This window comes from Micropterus salmoides, unplaced genomic scaffold (genome assembly GCF_014851395.1).
Source record: "Micropterus salmoides isolate LMB-PRFRI ecotype aquatic unplaced genomic scaffold, ASM1485139v1 Ms_hic_scaffold_10, whole genome shotgun sequence".
NCBI lineage: Eukaryota > Metazoa > Chordata > Actinopteri > Centrarchiformes > Centrarchidae > Micropterus > Micropterus salmoides.
In genome coordinates, this window is record NW_024040041.1 from 21,028,125 (window position 1) to 21,047,469 (window position 19,345).

At 41.9% G+C, this 19,345-nt stretch overlaps 1 protein-coding gene across 5 annotated transcripts in view; it reads left to right on the top strand.

The window, feature by feature from the left end:
* Window positions 1–10,553: 10,553 nt before the first annotated feature.
* Window positions 10,554–19,345, top strand: part of arhgap44a (Rho GTPase activating protein 44a) — a 28,531-nt gene continuing 19,739 nt past the window's right edge. For all 5 annotated transcript variants that reach the window (XM_038702129.1, XM_038702160.1, XM_038702137.1 and 2 more), the window contains exon 1: window positions 10,554–10,857. In XM_038702129.1, the coding sequence (XP_038558057.1) occupies window positions 10,805–10,857 (53 nt within the window). In that variant the 5' untranslated portion in view covers window positions 10,554–10,804. The remainder of the gene's footprint in view (window positions 10,858–19,345) is intronic.

Consider the following 19,345-nt stretch of genomic DNA (forward strand, 5'->3'; position numbering starts at 1 on the left):
AGTTGTATTTCTACAGTGCATGAGCACAAGATAACCTATTTGGGAAAATGTGTACGTCAAGGGGTTTGGTTAGAGCTACACAGTCATGATTTGCCCTCTCTGCTCTGTGGACAGACCATGTTTCTCTTTGCACTGTTTACTTGTAACTCTCTGGGTGGAAGTTGAAGTGTTGTTAGAGTAGTAACTTTATATTTACTTTGATGTCCGAAAAACTCTTTCCTGTGCTTTGCAAATGGAAGAGGATAGAGCCACTTAGAGGTGCCAATATCTTTGACAGATAGTCTTTCACAACACTTTTTTCCAAGCACAGAGCTCCCGGTATGAGACAACAGTAAATACTGTATAACGATGAGGACACGTCTGTCTTGAAAGAATTACAATATGTTTGTCTAACATGGCTTTTTTATGACATGGCATAAGTCACAACCAATATTTTCCGGACAAATTCAGTCAGTTCTTGCCAAGTGTAAACATACTGGAGGAGGGCAGCCAGTAATGAACAAGAGTAATAATGGTATGAATGAGTGATGTCTCCTTAATAGATCAAATAATATTATATCCAAAAAGAACTTTGAATGTAAGTCTGAATGAAACAAAATGTAGTATCCAGTGTTTTAGGATTGTTATCATCCCTTTCTTCACCGATTAGTTCCTGACCTTGCTCTGGGATGTGATGCACGTATGACACATTGGGTTAATCCAGGCTTTTTTGCTGAAAACAGCAAAATCGTTTTGTCAAATATTAATGAAACGTATCAAAGCGTACAGTATAATTACCTTTCTTAAAATTAGACATTTTAACATACAACACATCGATATTGGAAATTATTCATAAATTAAGGTTAAAGTCATTGTTAAATCACGTGTAAGACTTTAATTAAGGTGCTGGAAAAAGCAACTGATCATTTGAAAGATAATTTTCAGATTGATTAAATTTTGTCTGCATGGAGGGGATTGACAGACTTCAAAGTAGAGCACAGTCATGGAAGGATGGCACTTAGAGTAAGAACAAAAGACACCTGAGGGAGGACACACAAACAGGGAGAGAGAGGGAACACGAGCAGACACACTTTTTCCAGAGTTCTCCGTAAAATTTGTGTGTGCTGATTTGTTCCATCTGTTATGCTTCATGATCCACGGAGACAGTACATCCTACACACGCGCGCGCACACAGACATACACACACGTGCACTCTGTGTCATCTCACAAGGACTCTTGAGAAGTAAACCGGACACACGAAAGGGAGTGCTTGACTTGTTCTACACATCCTCAATACAATTACACTAACTGAACCGTGTTAACACAGTCCTCTTCTGCAGCCTAAACAGATGACACAAACAGTTTCCAGCTCATACATGAAAGCGAGACAGTTCAACAAAACCTTGCATTAGGACATTCATTGATATTATTCAGGCATGTCTGCGAGTATCGTCTCTCGTACCGTATGGCTACAGTATAAACAAATGCAACCTGATCTAACCTTTGTGTATTTGGGTTGTCAGTCTGCTATTAAGGTGCCACTTTCTAATTTAGCATTCATACCAAAGAAGACTGTTGTTGCTCGAGAAGAAAGCTTGAAGATGTGTCTCTCTACCTAACGAGGCCATGTGGCGTCCCCCACATCTGCCTGCACAATGTAGCTTTAATGGAGCTGCTAACAATGCATGCTTGCTTATCACCTTGTCCTGTCAACATGTTTTCAAAATTCACTTTTCAGTGTTGCAAATGAGTGAAAATTGGTAATCATGTGACACGTGAGTCCTGTGTGTAAACTGGTGAAAATGTAGGTGCGTAAATCTGTGCATGCTATGTGTGTAATTTCAATCTATGGTGATGTTTAATGTGCACGTATAGTCATATGCACAAATAAACGTCACGTTGCACCAATGTCACTGTTGGAGCAACCTCCAGATGTCAGAGATCTGAGTCCATTAAAGGGTAAAGTGGACTGATGGATGATCTCATCCGCCCCTGCATCCCAGAAAGAACAAACAAACGCAAACAACAGGCTGGTCTGACTGAGCTCTTGCACACGCAGAGCCCTCAATCTAATGACAGGGTTATTAGGTGAGCCGAGAGGCAGATCAAGACACTGCTCTTGCTCTTTAAGTCCTCCTTCAACTCTGGCTAAGGCCATTTAAAATGTCTATAAATTCTCTGGAGCCATGCTAAAAACCATCTTATCTTCTGTTAAGGAATAGCCGTAGCCTGAGTGGATTTTCTCGCTTGATCCTCTTGAAAAGGTCTTATCCCTCACTGCTGTCCTCCTGGACAACGAAGCAGCCCTGTGGCAGGTTGGAGGGCTCAAGGAGGCTTAGATGTTCTGGTCCTGCCAAGTCTTGCACAAGCTAAAAAAATCTGGGAATGCTGTTAGCGCTTTTATCATAGGGGAGTGTAAAACAGTGGCTCTGTGACATTAACAGAAATAAAGATGCACTGACTTTCATGGTTTTGGTAGTGGCATCCTTTCCTTTCCTCAAAGTGCTGATGACAATCCAGATTTGGACCACCACTTTTAAAGCATGTATCCAGTTAGGTAAATAAAAGCTTTTCAAACGCATTTAATTGTAGGCTTTTGGTTTAAGAAAATGACCTCATGCTGACATTTGCTTTTCCCTTCCTTTACCCTATAAGGGGGTTTCTTGCAATGTACTGTATCCAGACCAAAACTGTAGCACTGAACATGGGGGTTGCAGTAAACCCATTTTTTCAGCTCATAATTAGAGTCTAAATTCTGCTTCAGGTGTGACGACTCCTAAAACCTCACAAAGACAACTGCAGGTTTTTAATAAATGAAATATCTTAGATATCTGGTGGAGTTTTAGGATGTACAGTAATATTCTGTAACTTTTATCCCTTCGACAATCACTCACATGCAGTCAGTGTGTTTTTTCAATCCCCCACCACTGCTTTATTATCATCTACATGGATAATAAGTTCTGCGATGGACTGGCGACCTGTCCAGGGTGTACCCCGCCTTTCGCCCGATGCCAGCTGGGATTGGCTCCAGCCCCCCCGCGACCCTGTACGCAGGATAAGCGGTTGACGATGGATGGATGGATGGATGGATGGATGGATGGATGGATAATAAGTTCAAAGATAACTCAGCCTTGCCATTTGACCATTTCCAAAAACAGATCCTACCAGTCAAAGAACACATGTTGACTGGTAGTGTTCAAATGGTTGTTCTGTGAACATTCACTGGCAACGGCAGCAACAAGATACCCTCAAGTCGAAGGCTGGGCATCCCTTAGGGAGTATATCCTGGATGAAAATGTAGCCCATTATTCGAGCTGAGAACAGGTGCTTTCAACAAAGAACCCTGCATCATTATGGGCCTGTGGGAAATGAGGGAAAATATCAAGGTCCAGGAATTTACGATGTGGCCTTTTGAAAGCAAAGCAGATCAGATGCCCAGGTTGTGAGTCAGATAAGCCATTTATAGAATAAAGATGGAAAAACAAGGATAGTTTCTTCTAAATTAAACAGTAATGGAAGAGAGTTTTCTTAACCAGCATACAGCAGTACACGCACAGGAAAATCTTGAGTTGGTCAAAAAGGTATTTTGAATCCGCCATGTATGATAGATTGCATTCATTATTGTAATTATCATGTGTTACACATAAACACGCAAAACACTGCAATTATTGCAATTATTTTTCATTTCAACATCTAATCCAAATGATATAAATATATCCACGTAAAGAGAGATTTACAAAGAGAGCTGAACATACTGTGGGATATAAACCATTTACTTAAGGTTTGTGTTTTAATTGTTCTTTATTCTCAGCCAGTGTTTATTGCTGAGTGGAGTGAGCATGCATGTCAGCAATACTCTGAGGTCACAGGAAAGCAGGGCAGAGGCCAAGGAAAATGTCTCACTGAAGTTCCGTCTGTGTGGAGGTCCTCCAAAGACGCATTACGCTCCACATTTCCACCACTTCTACTTCCCCCTGCTTTTGTTTCAACATTCCTGACATGCTTCGTCTCTCACTTCTCTTTCATTTCACTCATCTCTCCAGATTACTTTCCAATCTCACTTCCCTACACGGATATCTTGAGCATCTCTTGAGCATAGTCAGAAGAACCAGGTGTGGACCATTGCCTCTAAAGATTCCTCACCCAGGATAACACATACAGACCTCTTGCCACCCATGGTGCTGATCAAGCTATGCTCTCTAGCTCCATGCTCACTACAGCCTTCATCGAGGGCCTTGGCTCCTGTCAGACCAGAGCAGGGTCCCTTTGATCTGGGCTGAGATGACAAGGCTGTGTGGTCCCAGCGCCCCAAGCCTCTTCTGTCACCACAGACAGAATATGACATGGTCACATTGGGGAGGGCAGAGGTAACATACACACTGAGCGCCAATCTACCTGAATGACTGGGTGCAAGACCTTGCCTGTCCAATAGAATGAAAGCCAACTCTGTGTCGGATATGAAAACAAAGCGGAGGTCTCTTCACGACTCAGACACCATTCCGATGTTGACCGTGTTTTTGTCTGACATCGATTAGATTCTCGTGTGGCCTAATGGGCTTCAGCACATATTATAGGTTGATGGTATTGTAACCGAGTTTCCTCAGCTTGTTTTAACTGTATAAATGGGACAATAAGTTAGAACATCTTAATGCAAACATTGTTATTTATTTAGAATATTTCATTGTAACACACCACACAAAATAAAACTCCTCGCTATCTCCCCTCCTTGAATCTCATTCAATTTCCTCTCCCGGCTCCCTTACAGTCAAGATAGCAGCTAAGATAACAGAAAATGGGGATTTATTTCATTTCAGATATGGAATTAATCTCCAGATGCTCCAGTTCAAGATGAGACCAAACTTTTCTGTGGTGGTCAGTTTATGTGCCACAAAAAAGGCCAAAATGTGGTCTGCAACAGATCAGGTAAGCCTTTTTTAGGCTAGCTGACTGCCAGTAATCGGAAAATAGCAAATACTTCTGCTTTACAATAGATCGATAAAATGGGTTTTTCAAAAACTCGGCCCACACACACACACACACACACACAACCAAACATATGATCCTCTCCATGCATTATAACTATAGCTGTAGTAAACAGCATGTTGTTAGTGGACCTGGTTTGTTATTGTGAACACTAAAGTAAAAGATCCAAGGAGCCTCAGTGTTTAGCAAAACCCAAAAGTTTAAGGTTTAGTGAGAATGCAATGCTGCTCTGATTGAAAAGTACTTGACATTTCCAGGCAAAGCACTTAAATAAATCAGAAATAGCTCAAACACATGCTGTTTGTCTCTGAACTACACTCATTACAAATGTACAAAGCCATTTTTCAGTCACGCAGTCGTTGTATCTGTTGACTGTGTGGAAAGCAGGATGAAATGAAGTAAAACTGGTCTGTGGGCAAGTACTCAACCCGCTGAGGAAAAGACAAGACAAACATGATAAGAGGCTGTTGTTAAAATTACAGACTACAGGCAGCCCTTAATGGAGTTCAGCTCAGGGTTGAGGGAAGTCAGGTCAGTCAGTCATCGAAGCTCCTACGCTGACGTTGATACCTCCTACATTCCTGAACACCAATGTCAACAGGAAAAGAGGCTGACTGTAACATTAAGTTCAACCTTTTGAATGCAAATCCTGACACAACAAAGATGCAAACTTAAATTTATTGTACTGTCCACAACGAACACTCATTTTAATGCTAATTTAGTGAGCATAAAAAAGTTGTATGAAGCCAGTACAAACAGTGTATTGACGATTATGAACTCTCTCTGCATGGCTAACCATGCTTATTAGCATTAGATAAACACACTGCTGCTCTAGAAACCTGTTTAGTGTACGAATATTTCATAAGGGTCGTGACAGCCCATTGAAAATTCAACGCCTTCCAGATTTAAAGTACATGCTACAGCAGTAAGGGTGGGCAAATGCCATAAACCACATTTGGCATACATGCTTTCCTGAGGTCATGACCAAGATTTTGAGCAGTTTTACAAAATGTACACTACACAGGTTGGTGATTTATGGACCATTCAGTTTTCAGCTTGTCTCTAAAGCTTTACAGTAAGTTGAGACAAGTGCTGTAGGATCCAGCGCTCTAATCTTAACCACTCCCTTTTAACCATCTGATCTCAGTCTGTCATTTCAGATCCATGAAATGCCAAGGCCTCAAGGCCTTGGTTTTCACAAGTGTTGGTCTTATATGAAATGTGCTGGATGTGTGTGTGTTTGTGTGGAAGTAGGTTATGAGCTGTCACATACAGCAACAATGTTACTGAATATCATTAACCTCTAAAAGAAAATGACTGATCAATTTTCTTGTGTGGTGTCATCTCAAAATATAAGCATCACATAGGTACGGTAACATTTATGCAACAATACAGAGAAACATTTAATTTTTTTTAATATAGAAAAAGGTATAGAGAATAACTCAATGCATCTTACCACAGATTTGTAAAGTCACAAATCTGATTCGATTGGACAATGGGAAAAAACGCATTTAAAATTGGGCGCTTTCCTGCCCAGCTGACGTTTTTTCAGCTTAAGGCATTCAGAGAACTCCTGCAAAAACACGAGGTACTGGGAGCGCTTAGTGCCTATAGAAAACAACTGGAAAAAGATGCATCCAATAGCAAAAACTGTGATGGCACCAAATCATTCGTGACTGATCTCTCCATAAAACTGTATCAACCTGAGTTCAAAATGAGCCATTTTTGTTGTTGATAATGAGTCCCACATATTGATAACGAAACAGAAAAGGGCATCTTTTCTCACAGACATCTGTTCTCCATTCGTGCTTTCTTCCTACCAAAACCTACGATTTAATATGCGTGTGTGTGCTTGCGTGTATGTACACGCTCTGTCTCTGAATACAAAAATATTCATAATACACTGCAGCTGGAACTCACCCGACAAACTGTTATTGAGTTGGTATTCAAGAAGAGGTGGCAGGGAGTAGCATGCCAGGAACATTGTATTATCGGAAGACTGAACGCATCAATGAATTTGCCACAGGCTAACACCTGCCGCTCCTGTGAACTACTTACTGTTTACATGCAAAAGGCTGGTAAACACAATGAGGGCCCTTTGTGTAATACAGAGTAGTGATAACTGACACTCAGACCATGAAACTCACATGAAAAGTAGTGAGGTCATGCTACAGGTTGAAAGGTCAAGGTTCACTCTGCTTTACAGTGCCCATAGATACACTGTATTAAACCATGTAAATAATACTTTTATGAGAGAACAGCTTTTCCAGTTTGTTTGCATTGTAGCAGTGATGAAAGGTGTGCTTTGGAAGGTGACACCCTGATAGCTGACATGAAAGCACCATCTTCTCAGTTGTTACATTCACACCTTATAAATAGAACCCATGAGTTATCTTGTTGAAGTGTTGAAACCCCTGACATCTTATTCTTTGTCCAGAGAAAGTATTTTCACGTTTTATTTACATCTCGTGTTTGTTTATTTCCAGATGCTGAGTGTCTGACATACCATCAGTGTTTAGTGCTCAGCTCGTGTGTCTCAACTCCAGGCCTGCTTGCCGGCAGACATGCATTTAGTGTCTGCAAGGTGTTTGTGATAACCATCATTTTCTGTAATTTGATGCATGTTAAAAAAGCCCCTGTTGTTTAGACCTGTAATGTCTTTTCCCCTCAGATGTCACAGCGTTTTCATTAGGCTTGGCGCTGGGCTTGCCGGTGCTCATTATGGCCCTAGATAACCCTTTAAAGACACACCACAAAGTCTGGCCTCAATGCTCAGGCTTACCTGAAAGGCTGACGTTAATGCCTATGGCGAGCTTTGTCTCTCCACAACCTTCAGCCTTCAAGTGACAAGAACTTTACCAACTACAAAGAGTAGCATACTTCTTTGGTTGTTGTTTGAATCAAATTCAATATCAGTAATTGATCCCTGATTACACTGGGTGTGGAATTAACATAAAAGTAAATTATTCTGGGTTAAAAGGGAACTATGAGTTATAGCCTGGGGGTGTACGACTCGCGGTGCTGGCCTGTTGACTTCCACACACTTCTTTGATGAATGTGTCACACTTTTCTTTAATGACAGACCAAAGGCTTGTAGCAACCCACCCCTCACACCCAGACTGAATGATCTGGGTAACACGATGCTGCGTGTTTTAAGATAAAACACAAGCATGATCTACGAGGCGATCCCACCAATTTTCCCCTCTGTGGACGGGGCAGCTTCCAACCTGAGCACACAACATGCCATTAGGTCCTTGCTAATGTCCTACCCTTGATTGCTTTGAGCAAAGCTAACACTTGACACATCAACATTTTGTTTCCAGCAAGACCTAACCCATCTAATGACTGTATGCAAAGCTTTTTGCTTTGACTGTAATACCATACATCAGCACAGGAACCACAGGGCATCTGTCTGACCAGGTCACTGTCAGAGTACAGCCCACATATCAGTAGTAGCAATGGGTCATCAGGTGGAGAGGGTGTGACCTGAGAGAAGGCTTCATTAGGTGAACTGGTAGCCAATTAGTCCCCAGCTGGCTAGTAGAAGGGCATTAGAGTGAGAGGAAGAACACTCAGTCATCCCACTCATTGACAGGAACAGCAGGAGACTAGATGAAGAAACATCGCTCAACTGTTTTTCCTGTTGTGCTCTCAAGAGATGCACACTAACCTGGGGAGTATTTAATGATATTTGGGGGTTGAAATCCACCTCACAATTCCCTTGTAGTTTGACCCTATATTTGCCCTTTTCTCTACACAAGGGCATACTGTTTCAACTTGGAGGGACTACTGGTGAGAAAGTTTCTGAAACAGGCCAAGCGGATGTGAAGAATCGTCCATGCTGATTTAGAAATGTCCAGAGACACACTAGAGCAGTAGGTTTTAGGGGTTGAGTTTAGAATCAGGAAGACCCCTGGAGATGCTTTCAGAAATGCTCCCTGTTTTAGGGAGAGGGGGGCAGGTTGTGTGTCTTTACTGGGACTGGCCAGTTTGTCTGAGTGGGGACTAATGAAAACAAATGATCTGACAAGGTCAAAAGGTTGAGATCAAGGCTGAAGGATTGTCCCGTCCCTTCTCAATTTCCAACTTGTGAGATTAATGAGGACAGAACCTTTTCTCTGTATCATTTACTCCCTGAGGCCTCTGAATCCTATCGCAGTGGTGCGCAGCCCACCTGTTAGCCTATTAAGGCCTGATGACACTGAGCCAGAGGGCATCACTCCTGACTCTGGGCTGTAACTGCTCTGTCCTGTTCACAGCCCAGACAGGAGCATGTTGTGTTGTCATGGCTCTACCTTAAGCTTTCAACAGCCTCCAGTCTCCATTCAACTCTTGACATTAGAGACACAATATCACATGCTTTACCAGCATACAGTAGTTCCCCTCACCTGTAGCCCTACTACTGGAAGAGTATTCAAATTGGACATTTAATGTGTGACTCTTAAGCTGCTTTGAAAACTTCCTCTTCTTAAAATGTGGTTATAGTAGCCTTTGCCATGTGACTAAGAAAGCTGCTTTTTTAATTTCACAGTTGTTGAAAATACTTTGATAAGCTCAGCAGATAAAATACACAGAGACAAGCACAATCATAGCACTTTATGTGGCATGTAATTTATGTTTGATCTTATTACATGGTAACAATCAGGATGCTGAGGCTGGAGCTTCACACTGTGGTGTTGAGGAAGTTGGTGGTTTATATGACATGACTGCTCCCTTCTGGACAGTTCAGCTAAAAGCAGCACAGAGTCTACATCCAATCACAATGAAGTCAAAATTTACCAATACTTTCAGAAAGGTAAAAAAGATCCTTTTGTTTTTCAGCAATATATAAGCACCAATGTAAAATTATTAAATGAAAAAAATAATAAAATAAAATAAATAATCCTATTAGGAGCCACACGAATTTTACAAAGTATAGTATATTTTATTTAGTATATTTTCTTCTTTTTAACTTGTTCTGTGAAATTAAGAATTAAAACCTATACTTTGTACCATCAAGCTGTATTGGCACACGAAAGGCACTAGATGGAGGTGTTAGCCAGGCTGACTCGCAGAAATGAAGGCTTTGGTGGACACCTTATGTACATAGTCATTTCCCCACTCTTTTAGGGGTCGGAGTAACAGACTAGAGAATACCAGATTATTAACACATTAGAAAATTAGTGAAAACATCTGAAAAGAAAATGTCTCTCTATAAAAGTACAAATATTAAACATACTTCTCTTTAATTTTCCCGTTCAATGGCACTGTATTTAGCACAAAAAGCTATATTTAAGTTGCCATGTATTTGTGCATCACTCCAGATTTATCTGTATATGTGTTTCCCCACACACACTGGTTGAATTTCTTTATAACCCCTGTTTCAGGATTTGAGCAACATTATACTGTCGCTAATTCCATTGTTGTTTTGTAATAAATCGGATTTTAATACATAGGCTAAACACATATCAGAATAAATGTCCATTTTATTAAGCCTCACAGCCCTCTGGGAACCGGCAAGATTGGATCCTTTACTGAGCATCAGCCTTGATTTACTACATTTCCCACACTGCATTGCTGCGCAGCCGCTACTTGTCACTGCTGTCGCTCTCTCCCTGTGAGTGCGCGCGGTGAATTGGTCCAGCATCCCTGCGCAGGCAGTGGGGGCAAATGTAGATTTTAAATATATCATTTGAAAATATGTGATCGTCAAATAAGGTTTCGGCGTTGGCAGCTTGCGATGAGGGAAGGAAAATATGGCAGATTGGATTTTGTGTTGCGCCTCTGTGGAGCACGGACCATTATATTGAGAGAAATAATGCGGAATATTTCCCCCTGTAGGTGTTAACGCAGAAAATACAAGATGAAGAAGCAGTTCAATCGGATGCGACAGCTCGCCAACCAAACGGTGGGAAGGTAAGCAAACCCTTTCCGTGCGCTATTCTCGCCGGGCCAAGTCAAATGGAAGAGAAACCCCCTGTATGGCCCCGATAGGCTGTGAATCATATCCATGCAAATATGATTATTGTTATATGTTATCAGGCTGGATATATGGGATACACAATGGTCAGTGCAATCGTACTAATTCAGAGTAACAAAAGAATACTCCATAACGGCTTTGGTGCTCCTATGCGTAAAGTCCATTGGAGGAGGCTACCGCATAGGAAGCGTGTAGGCGCATTGCCCCAGTACAACCTGCCCACGGAAATGCATAAAACATAGACAGTCGCAGTATCGCAGACCGTCACACAGAGAAGACCCCCTCTTTAAGACCTGGAGTGTGAAAAGCTTGCAATTGTGAAGTTATGGCGTGATTACATTTACCTCCTGTCACAGAACCTGTCAAAAGGTGAACGTGATGTAGACGGATGCGGTGTGGGCTGCGACGTGAGGGAAAATGGGAAAAGGCGCAATGTTTTCATTACGCAGTAATATCAGCTGTGAGAAGGGAAGCACCTCCTAGGCGTGGGTTATCGAGTACGTGAATTCCTGAAGGTCGTGTTTCGCATCTGGCAATTATCTAACATACTTTTTGTTTCAATAATGTGATTACATTGTTGCCCCTTTAAAGAGAAAGCTTTATCATGCCATTGTAGTTCCTTAAAACACCAGATCCAAAAACTGATTAATGTGGAGGGATTTTCCATCCCTCTCCCCTCTCAGTCTTCTATGTCCTGTATTTGCCCTGCATCTGGGTGGCTCTGAAATCCCTTCCCACCTTCAAAAATAGATCCTTTGTGACCTCTTACAGGGTCCTCTGGGTTTATCACTTCCTCCGCCCTGTTCGTTCACCTCACAGGGAGGCAGAGCAGCTTGTCAAGCAGTGCTGGGCCAGGAGGTGTTCTCTGCTTGGTATGGGTGGATTAGGACCAGGAGGTGTGGGTCATTATTATTACAAGGCTATGTGAGTGGCATGCACTCAGAAGGGAGAGGACACACCTTGCAGCCTCTGTTTGTGCCATCATTGTCAGTTGCCCCTTGATTCAGTTTGCGTTTTCTATCTCCAGTCTTTTTAATCATTTCTCTGTGACTCATTAGTGTGTGTGTGTGTGTGTGTGTGTGTGTGTGTGTGTGTGTGTGTGTGTGCATGTGTGTGTTGTGTGTGTTGTGTGTGTTGGGGGGGTTTCTTGATATGTGTGTGGGCAGGCAGTTTGTGGGCCTTCATATGTGTAGAGAAGGTAGGGGCAGTTCTTCCTTGTGTGTGTGTGTGAGCGCACTTATACTGCCTTATTTGACATGTAGTGCATAATGGTGTCTACTGTTGACAGCCAAGACGGCCACTTTCAAACCCTCACATCAAAGCACAACAATTAGCAATCCACAGCTTTCCACAATACATTGCCTCATAATAAGGTGAGCTTCTGTGACATGACATTTAATTTGAGCTTTGGATTGGGGCAGGGAGTTAACATGTCTGACCCTCTGGTGACCTTGAGCAGAGTCCCACACTGACTGTGTCATACAGGAAGAGATGGGAAGAAAGGTATAGCCAAAGATGTGCCATTGCTAGCGACCTAGGCCAGCTATAGGCAAGTTAAATGGCAAGGAATGAAGCAAGACCACACATCATTACACACAATCATGGTACCATTAAGGTGCATCAAAAGTGTTTTTATGTTGCTAAGAAAATAACAATCCACAGGAGTATGTGCTCCCTAAAGGTCAGCAGGCTGTTCTTGTTTATTGCATGTGTTTGAAGACTTTCTCTTCCATTGATTGGGTTCAAGGGGTGTTGTGTTGAGGCATGGTTCATGTATTTGGCTAGTGTTGAATCGCTCTTTCTTATGTTTGCATCGAAGGCTGGTAATGTCCCTTGAAAGTACCACCCATAGAGGAGAATTGTGTGAGTTTGTGTAAGGATATTATGTAGTGACGGTGTGTTTGGATCCATGTGCCCTTGCACATCCCTTGGTGTGTTAGTGCAGGACCAGTGGGTGGGGTCAGACAAGTGTGTGTATGTGCAGATTAATGAGGCATCTTAATGTAAACATTCACACACCAAGCATTCCCGTTATTCTACAGTTCCACTCCTCCTTCCTGTTTTTGCTTCACACAGCACTTGAGCACATTTTCTGTGAGGAGAATCAAGATTTTAATGGTTTAATGGCTGAACACATCCCATGGAGATGGCACGTAGCTGTGCTATGTTGACTGAAAATGGAGAGACTTTGTGTTTGAGCTTTAATTTTCTTTCCATTAGTTTGTCATATGAGATGACTTACAAGGGTACACGAAGCAGTAGAAACCTGTAAAAATAGAAATAAATGAGAAAATCATGAAAAATATCACAGATCACAATTTTGCTCCATCTTGCACTCACTGGGGCTTCAGATAGACTCTTCTGCTGACTCAAGCTTTGCTCATCTTCAGCGTGGAATCAGGGTTACTCTGTTGGTTTGAGCATTTGACCTTCCTGAACCTCAGCAGTCTCAGTGGAGCCACTGATACCGCTGACCAGTCCTCAGTCTCTTCAAACCAGCTCAACCAATTCACAAGAAACAGACTGACGTGGTGGGAAATTGTATGAGTTAACAAGAATCTGTGTGCGTATTAGCAGGAGGGTTTCTTCATTAAGAGATAACAAGTAAGTTGTTATAACTGCATGCTTTTACTATACTCAGCTCTTTCTGGCATGAATTATCATGTCTGTAATGGCGAGGCTTTCTGCACTGACAGTATTGCCAGGAGTCTTTTCTATGTGTCTGACATGTGATGGAGATTGAAGGTCTTCTTTTTCGGGTGGGGGGAGGTTGGCGATCAGGTGTGCTGTGTCAGCATCCCTCTCTGAGGCTGCTGCTGCTGCTGCCACCGCTTGCCCGGGTGAGATTCATGTCATGTGATCGCCTGCTTGACCAATCACCTTTGTGGAGCAAGACCTCACACTGGAGGATGTGCAGCCATGCATACTCTATAGCTAAAAGAAATGTGTTATGGTACAGTGAGAGAGACAAAAGGGTGCCGCAGAAATAATGCCTGAATTTATTTGTTTTCATTGTTTTTGTTAACTTAAGCCATTATCTTTGGCTGCTCAACCTTAATTGAGGCCTCAGCGTTTTGCAAACCCTAAAATTCTAGTTTTTAATTATTTGTCTTTAATATACATTAGACTTTTTTCATGCCCTCACACGCACCAAACAAGACTGGAAAAGATTGCTTTGCTTCAGTCAGCTCCCGCCCTTCATTTCTCTTGACCTATTTCTCTATTCCCAACTCACTGCCCTATCTAGGTCTAGGACAGCCTGGTAAAAGATTCCATGACAAAAGTCTTTAAGACCATGTCATACCGTGTAATAAATAAATTTCTTGCTTTTTTCCTCCCATTCTATACTTGGAAAAGGCACCACTTTCTCCAGCCCTAGCCTCCTGGCAAAACAGCCTCTCAATCCCACCTCATCTTCACACTCTGCACCACTCACCTGTATGATGATCACCAATACCACTATTGTATGCTAATAGCATTCTTCCTGCTCATGCCTTTAGGGTAGGCTTTAGCTCACCACTTCACAATGCAATTACCGGAAAATGGCAGCCATTTGTGGGCTGGCAGATGAGTTGTACATGCTTTCTTTCTCCGGCATTGTCTCACTCTCACAAATGTTTGCCATGTGTCGTTCTTCCTCTCCCTTCGTCCCACTTGTATAAATTCTGTCTATGGACAGTAAGACACTTGTCTTATGTCACTAAAAATCTATGAGAGGTGAGCATGTTTAATGTGTTTGCACTTTACTCTAATGCTGACAAGAGGACAGAAAAAAAGATTATGCATGAATCATTAATGTGGCCCTGAATGTATTTATCTTGTAAACAAATTTCTGTTAGCATAGAAAATAACCTGCCTGTTTTTACATTCTGCGCATCATAGCACGTGTGCACCTCTTGGCAAGAATGTGTGCGGGACTCTGAAAGAGCATATGGTAGCTGACAGGTAACATGAGATGTCGGAGGCAACCCTGTTGCATGCCAATTCAGCATCTCCTCCTCTCCTCTCTCTCTTCCTCCTCTACCTTGTTACCTTGCTTCGCTGGCTTGGCAAATGAGGACAATACTATGAAGATCTCAGAGCGAGTGGCCTTCACAGGGACGCTGATTCACGGCTCCCCTGGATTTACTTTTGTTTAGTTTCTGGCTTATCTCATTGTTAAATCTTGACTGGAAAACACACTCTAAGCGTATTATTTAACAAGTCAAGGTCCTTTCATGGCAAGAGTTGTATGCGATTTTCACGCAGTGGTCATCAACAATCAGAAATGAGTCATTACTTGTATTCTAGATCGTGTATCTTTAAAGCAAGCGCTATTGGTGTAATTGTACAGTGCCATTCAGTGCTAGAGGTCCATGTTGATAATGCTCCCATAACCCAGTCAGTGCCTCTCAGAGACAGCATACTACAGGCTAGAGTTAGTGATAAAGAGCCTTTGTCAAGGGGCCATTTTGGCCATCAAAAGAGTGATGATGTAATATCAGACAGAAGCGCTGTTTCTCCCTTTCTATGTCGCTGATTCCCTCAAAACGATTAACCTCTTAAAGAGCCCCCATACTGGTGGTCCACTACAAACTCAGCATTAGTGTACTAAAAAAGCACGTATGTGAGAAACAACGTGGAACACAAACATTCTCTGGGGACGGCTGCTCGATACCAACAGACACAGATTCTCATTTGCACTTTGATTTACTTTTGTCCATGTTTGACCTGCTGCATATTGAAGAGGGTATGATAATGGCCATTATGTGTCACAGGTTTCAGAGTTTATCCAGTCTGTTGCTCATGACCTCATCTAAAACAGGAAGTGACATCGGGGCCTGACTGAAATGCAGCAAATGAGTCAGATGCAATTCAAGCTGTGAGGCATTCAAGAACGAGAGGGTCTGAAGAGGATTTAAAGTACTACACGTTAGTGGTGGGAATATCTGGACACCTCACGATTCGATTCAATAATTCAATAATTTTAATTTGCGCATTAAATCCAAAAGAAACATCTCCGAATTAGCTTAAAATGACTAGATTGCATCCCTAATTCACTTCATTAACCTCAGCTCCATGGTCCCTCATTTCTTTAATAACCAGTTATCACACTCCTCTGAAAACTGAAATGTAATTATCAGGATGTACAGTATGGGACGTTATAAACAACCAAAAACATGCTGTACAGGGTAGATGTTAACTAGCGCTAACAGCCTTGTCTTTGCAGTAAACTGAAGATTAGGAAATTATTATACTCTCATTCTTTTGTTCTTCATTTAAAAAAACATTATATTTCGTTAAAAGTAGTTTTATATGAAGTTACTGCTGTAAAAATATTCAGAAAGCTTTACTGATTTTCTCACCGTCTTTTGTGTACTACTTACAGTTTATACACAGCCTTAGCTACAGTACATTCAGTGAGCTGCTGCATTATTCTGAGTAATAAGCAGCTACAAGTGAGAGTAGCTACAGGAGAGTGGCATTGTTCTAAGAAACAACTAAGTTCTCCTAAGGAGACGGGCCGACTCCCTATCAACATGCCCACTTCCTTCCATTCAGGAATGCCAATAGGCTCAAAACAGGAAGTACTAATCCACCAATAACAATTTCCAGTTTTGTTTACCTCTCATTGCTTTTACTATAGAGTTTCTTTTTTTTAAATGTTGCTCTTTAATTACAGAAGGGGATTCTCCATTTCTCTTTTCTTTACAGTAGATGTGAAATCCTACATTTGCTTTGGTTGCCTAGAAACGCTCATTTCTTATTAGCTGTTTCTTTACATTCATTTGGCTTTGCCAACCCACATGTTAAATTTTCAAAAATAGAGATTTTTTGTAGAACTAAGAATGACGTATTGTAACAATGTTATCATTTATGGCCTGGGTGGCAATTAAGCATTATTGATCTGTGTTGCCTCGGTCTACTTCATTGTTCGTTTGATGCTCTATACTGGACATTTGACATTGTTTAGGTGAAGTGTGTGTGTGTGTGTGTGTGTGTGTGTGCTTGGGTAGTGTGAAAACACAGTGTTGTCACAGATCAGAGTGTTTCTTGTGGAGATTATTCACCATAAATGAAGTTATTAGAGATAACTCACTGCTCGTGTTTCCAGTGAAACGTCAAGTGAAAAATGCTGCAGGCTCTCTGTCTCTCTCTCTCTCTCTCTGTCGCTCACTCCCTCTCTGGACATGTGTGTGTTTCGTGTGTGTGCATGTGCACACTTGTGTGCATGTGTGTGTACACTCTTCTCACAGTTATTCTTGCATACTTAACAGAACTGTGACCTAGTTTGCTGGACAACTACAGTAAGTGGGTTTTTCTGTTTTAGTAACCTTGTATCCCATCAGCCCTCCGCCTTGTCATTTGGGAGGAAATGCAGTGGGCCTCTAGATGCATTTGCACAGCAAAGGGCTGGAGAGAAAAAAAATTAAATTGAGAAATATTCAGAGATCATCTCTAGTATGAACACTGCTGTGTGTCTGTCTGTGTGTATGTATGTGTGTGGCTGTCTGTGGATCTCAGGCCAGCACTCCAGGCTGTGTGGTGCCCTGCTGAGGCCCAAGGCCACCATTCTGCTCCACTACCCTCCCCTTGCAGCACAGTATCTAGCATCTAGCTTTTCTAGGCCCCAGAGTAAGAGCTTTTGTTAGCCAGGCAAGCAGTGTCAAGCATTTTCTTGTTTTTCAGACAAATATTATTATCTTGTAGATGTTATGACCGACAGTTGGCTAGCTACCAAGGCAATCTGTTCAAGACTATGGATGCTATATTATTCACATTTTGATTATGTCCACATGGATTATTCATGCTTTCATAAACCATGTGCAGGGCAGCGGGGGGGTGAACATAAGGGTTCACAACATTAACATATCCCGAGATAGAAATATTTATTATATAAGATGTACGTAATGTGAGGCTGAAATGGTCAGCCGAGTATATAGTACACATATTTTGCTTCCAACTTTATGGAATTACAATGATTTGGATTGTCTATGGTCCTTGGGAAAATATGCACAATAAAATTACATTTCTCTTTGGTCAGCTGTAAATTCACAAGCCCAGATGTCCTTAACAGATTCAGACACATGCTCCTTCTTATCAGTACTTTGTTAATGTTGCCACCAGAGGTAGAGAGGGAGTTATTAAAAGTCTGGCATTTGATCTCTCTGTGTAAATATTGTCTCAGCTAATTAATCTTCCTTTTGTTTCTGCGGTCTACTGTTTGTACTGCTCAGATTTGTAGTTCTTTTTCGTAATGGATCAACAAAGCAACTGAGATTTTGTCAGCTTTTGAAAGTATTTTGTATGTGTTATGATAGATTTCAGCATTTTGACCAATTAATCTGTATATTTATAAATGTGTGTGCAAATGTGTGTGTTTGTATTGAGTCATCAGCAGCTCCAGGTAAAGGAATGCCTGCGAAGTGGCAGATGGTTGGCATAAACCTGGCAAAGTCTTCCTCCCGCCCCATGAGCACTACGCCCACACGGCTGCCAACTCTCCCACATGTTTACTTTCCTCCCAGGACTCATTCTGCACACTATTTGCTGAGAGGAATTTCTCTCTTCACTTCCAAAATCTCATGCGAGCTAGCTTTACATCGGGTTCAATAAGGCCAAGGAACCCCAGTACCCCCTGCATTCCAGCGGATGCAATGCAATTTTGTCTCTGTGTGTTTGTAGGCTGATTATGTATGATGCTGCTTTCCTAAGAGGAAATACCACTGTCTGAAAACAAACAAGCTCAAAGAACAAGATGGTCCGCTGTCTTTGAAGATAGGCTACAATCTGTTTGAAGTCTAGGTCATAATGGCCACATCAGTTATGGTCAGTGAGAACACCAGATGTCAGTGTTTAAATTCCCTTGTTTTTAACAGCAAATGCAACTAACTAATATGTAATTTGTTTTTTTACCCACCGCTTCAGTTTGCAATGTATCTACATTATCCTAGTAGGGTCAAGTCTTCAGGAAAAACACTCACACAAACACTGAAGACAAACAGAAATAGTGATAGTGATAGGCTTGTCCCCCACTATTAATCATTTCTAGCATATGCAGCTGTCAGATTGTTGAGAAAGTGTCAAGGTTTAGCTTATCAGTAGAGCTCCTGAAAGCCAGGTAGGAGAGACTTGCAGGTTGTCCATGTACCTCTGCCAAACATCGCTAGCAGAGTAGCTTCTCCACATCCCTGTTGCCGTTGTCCCATCTGTGCTGCTGGGTCCCTATTAGGGTCCCTCAGCTGCCAGATTCTCCCAAGGGACACCTCGACCTGCCAATCTGAGACTTGCAAGACAGTGACAAGCTCACAGCTGCATAGCAGACCTCCAGGCTACATACATACAGTCTTGCCCACAATGTCTTTTATAGAACATAGAGTTTTAGAGATTTTTAGAGGCTGTTAGAGGAGTGCAGAAAAACTGAGCCAAACTTTAGTGCACTGC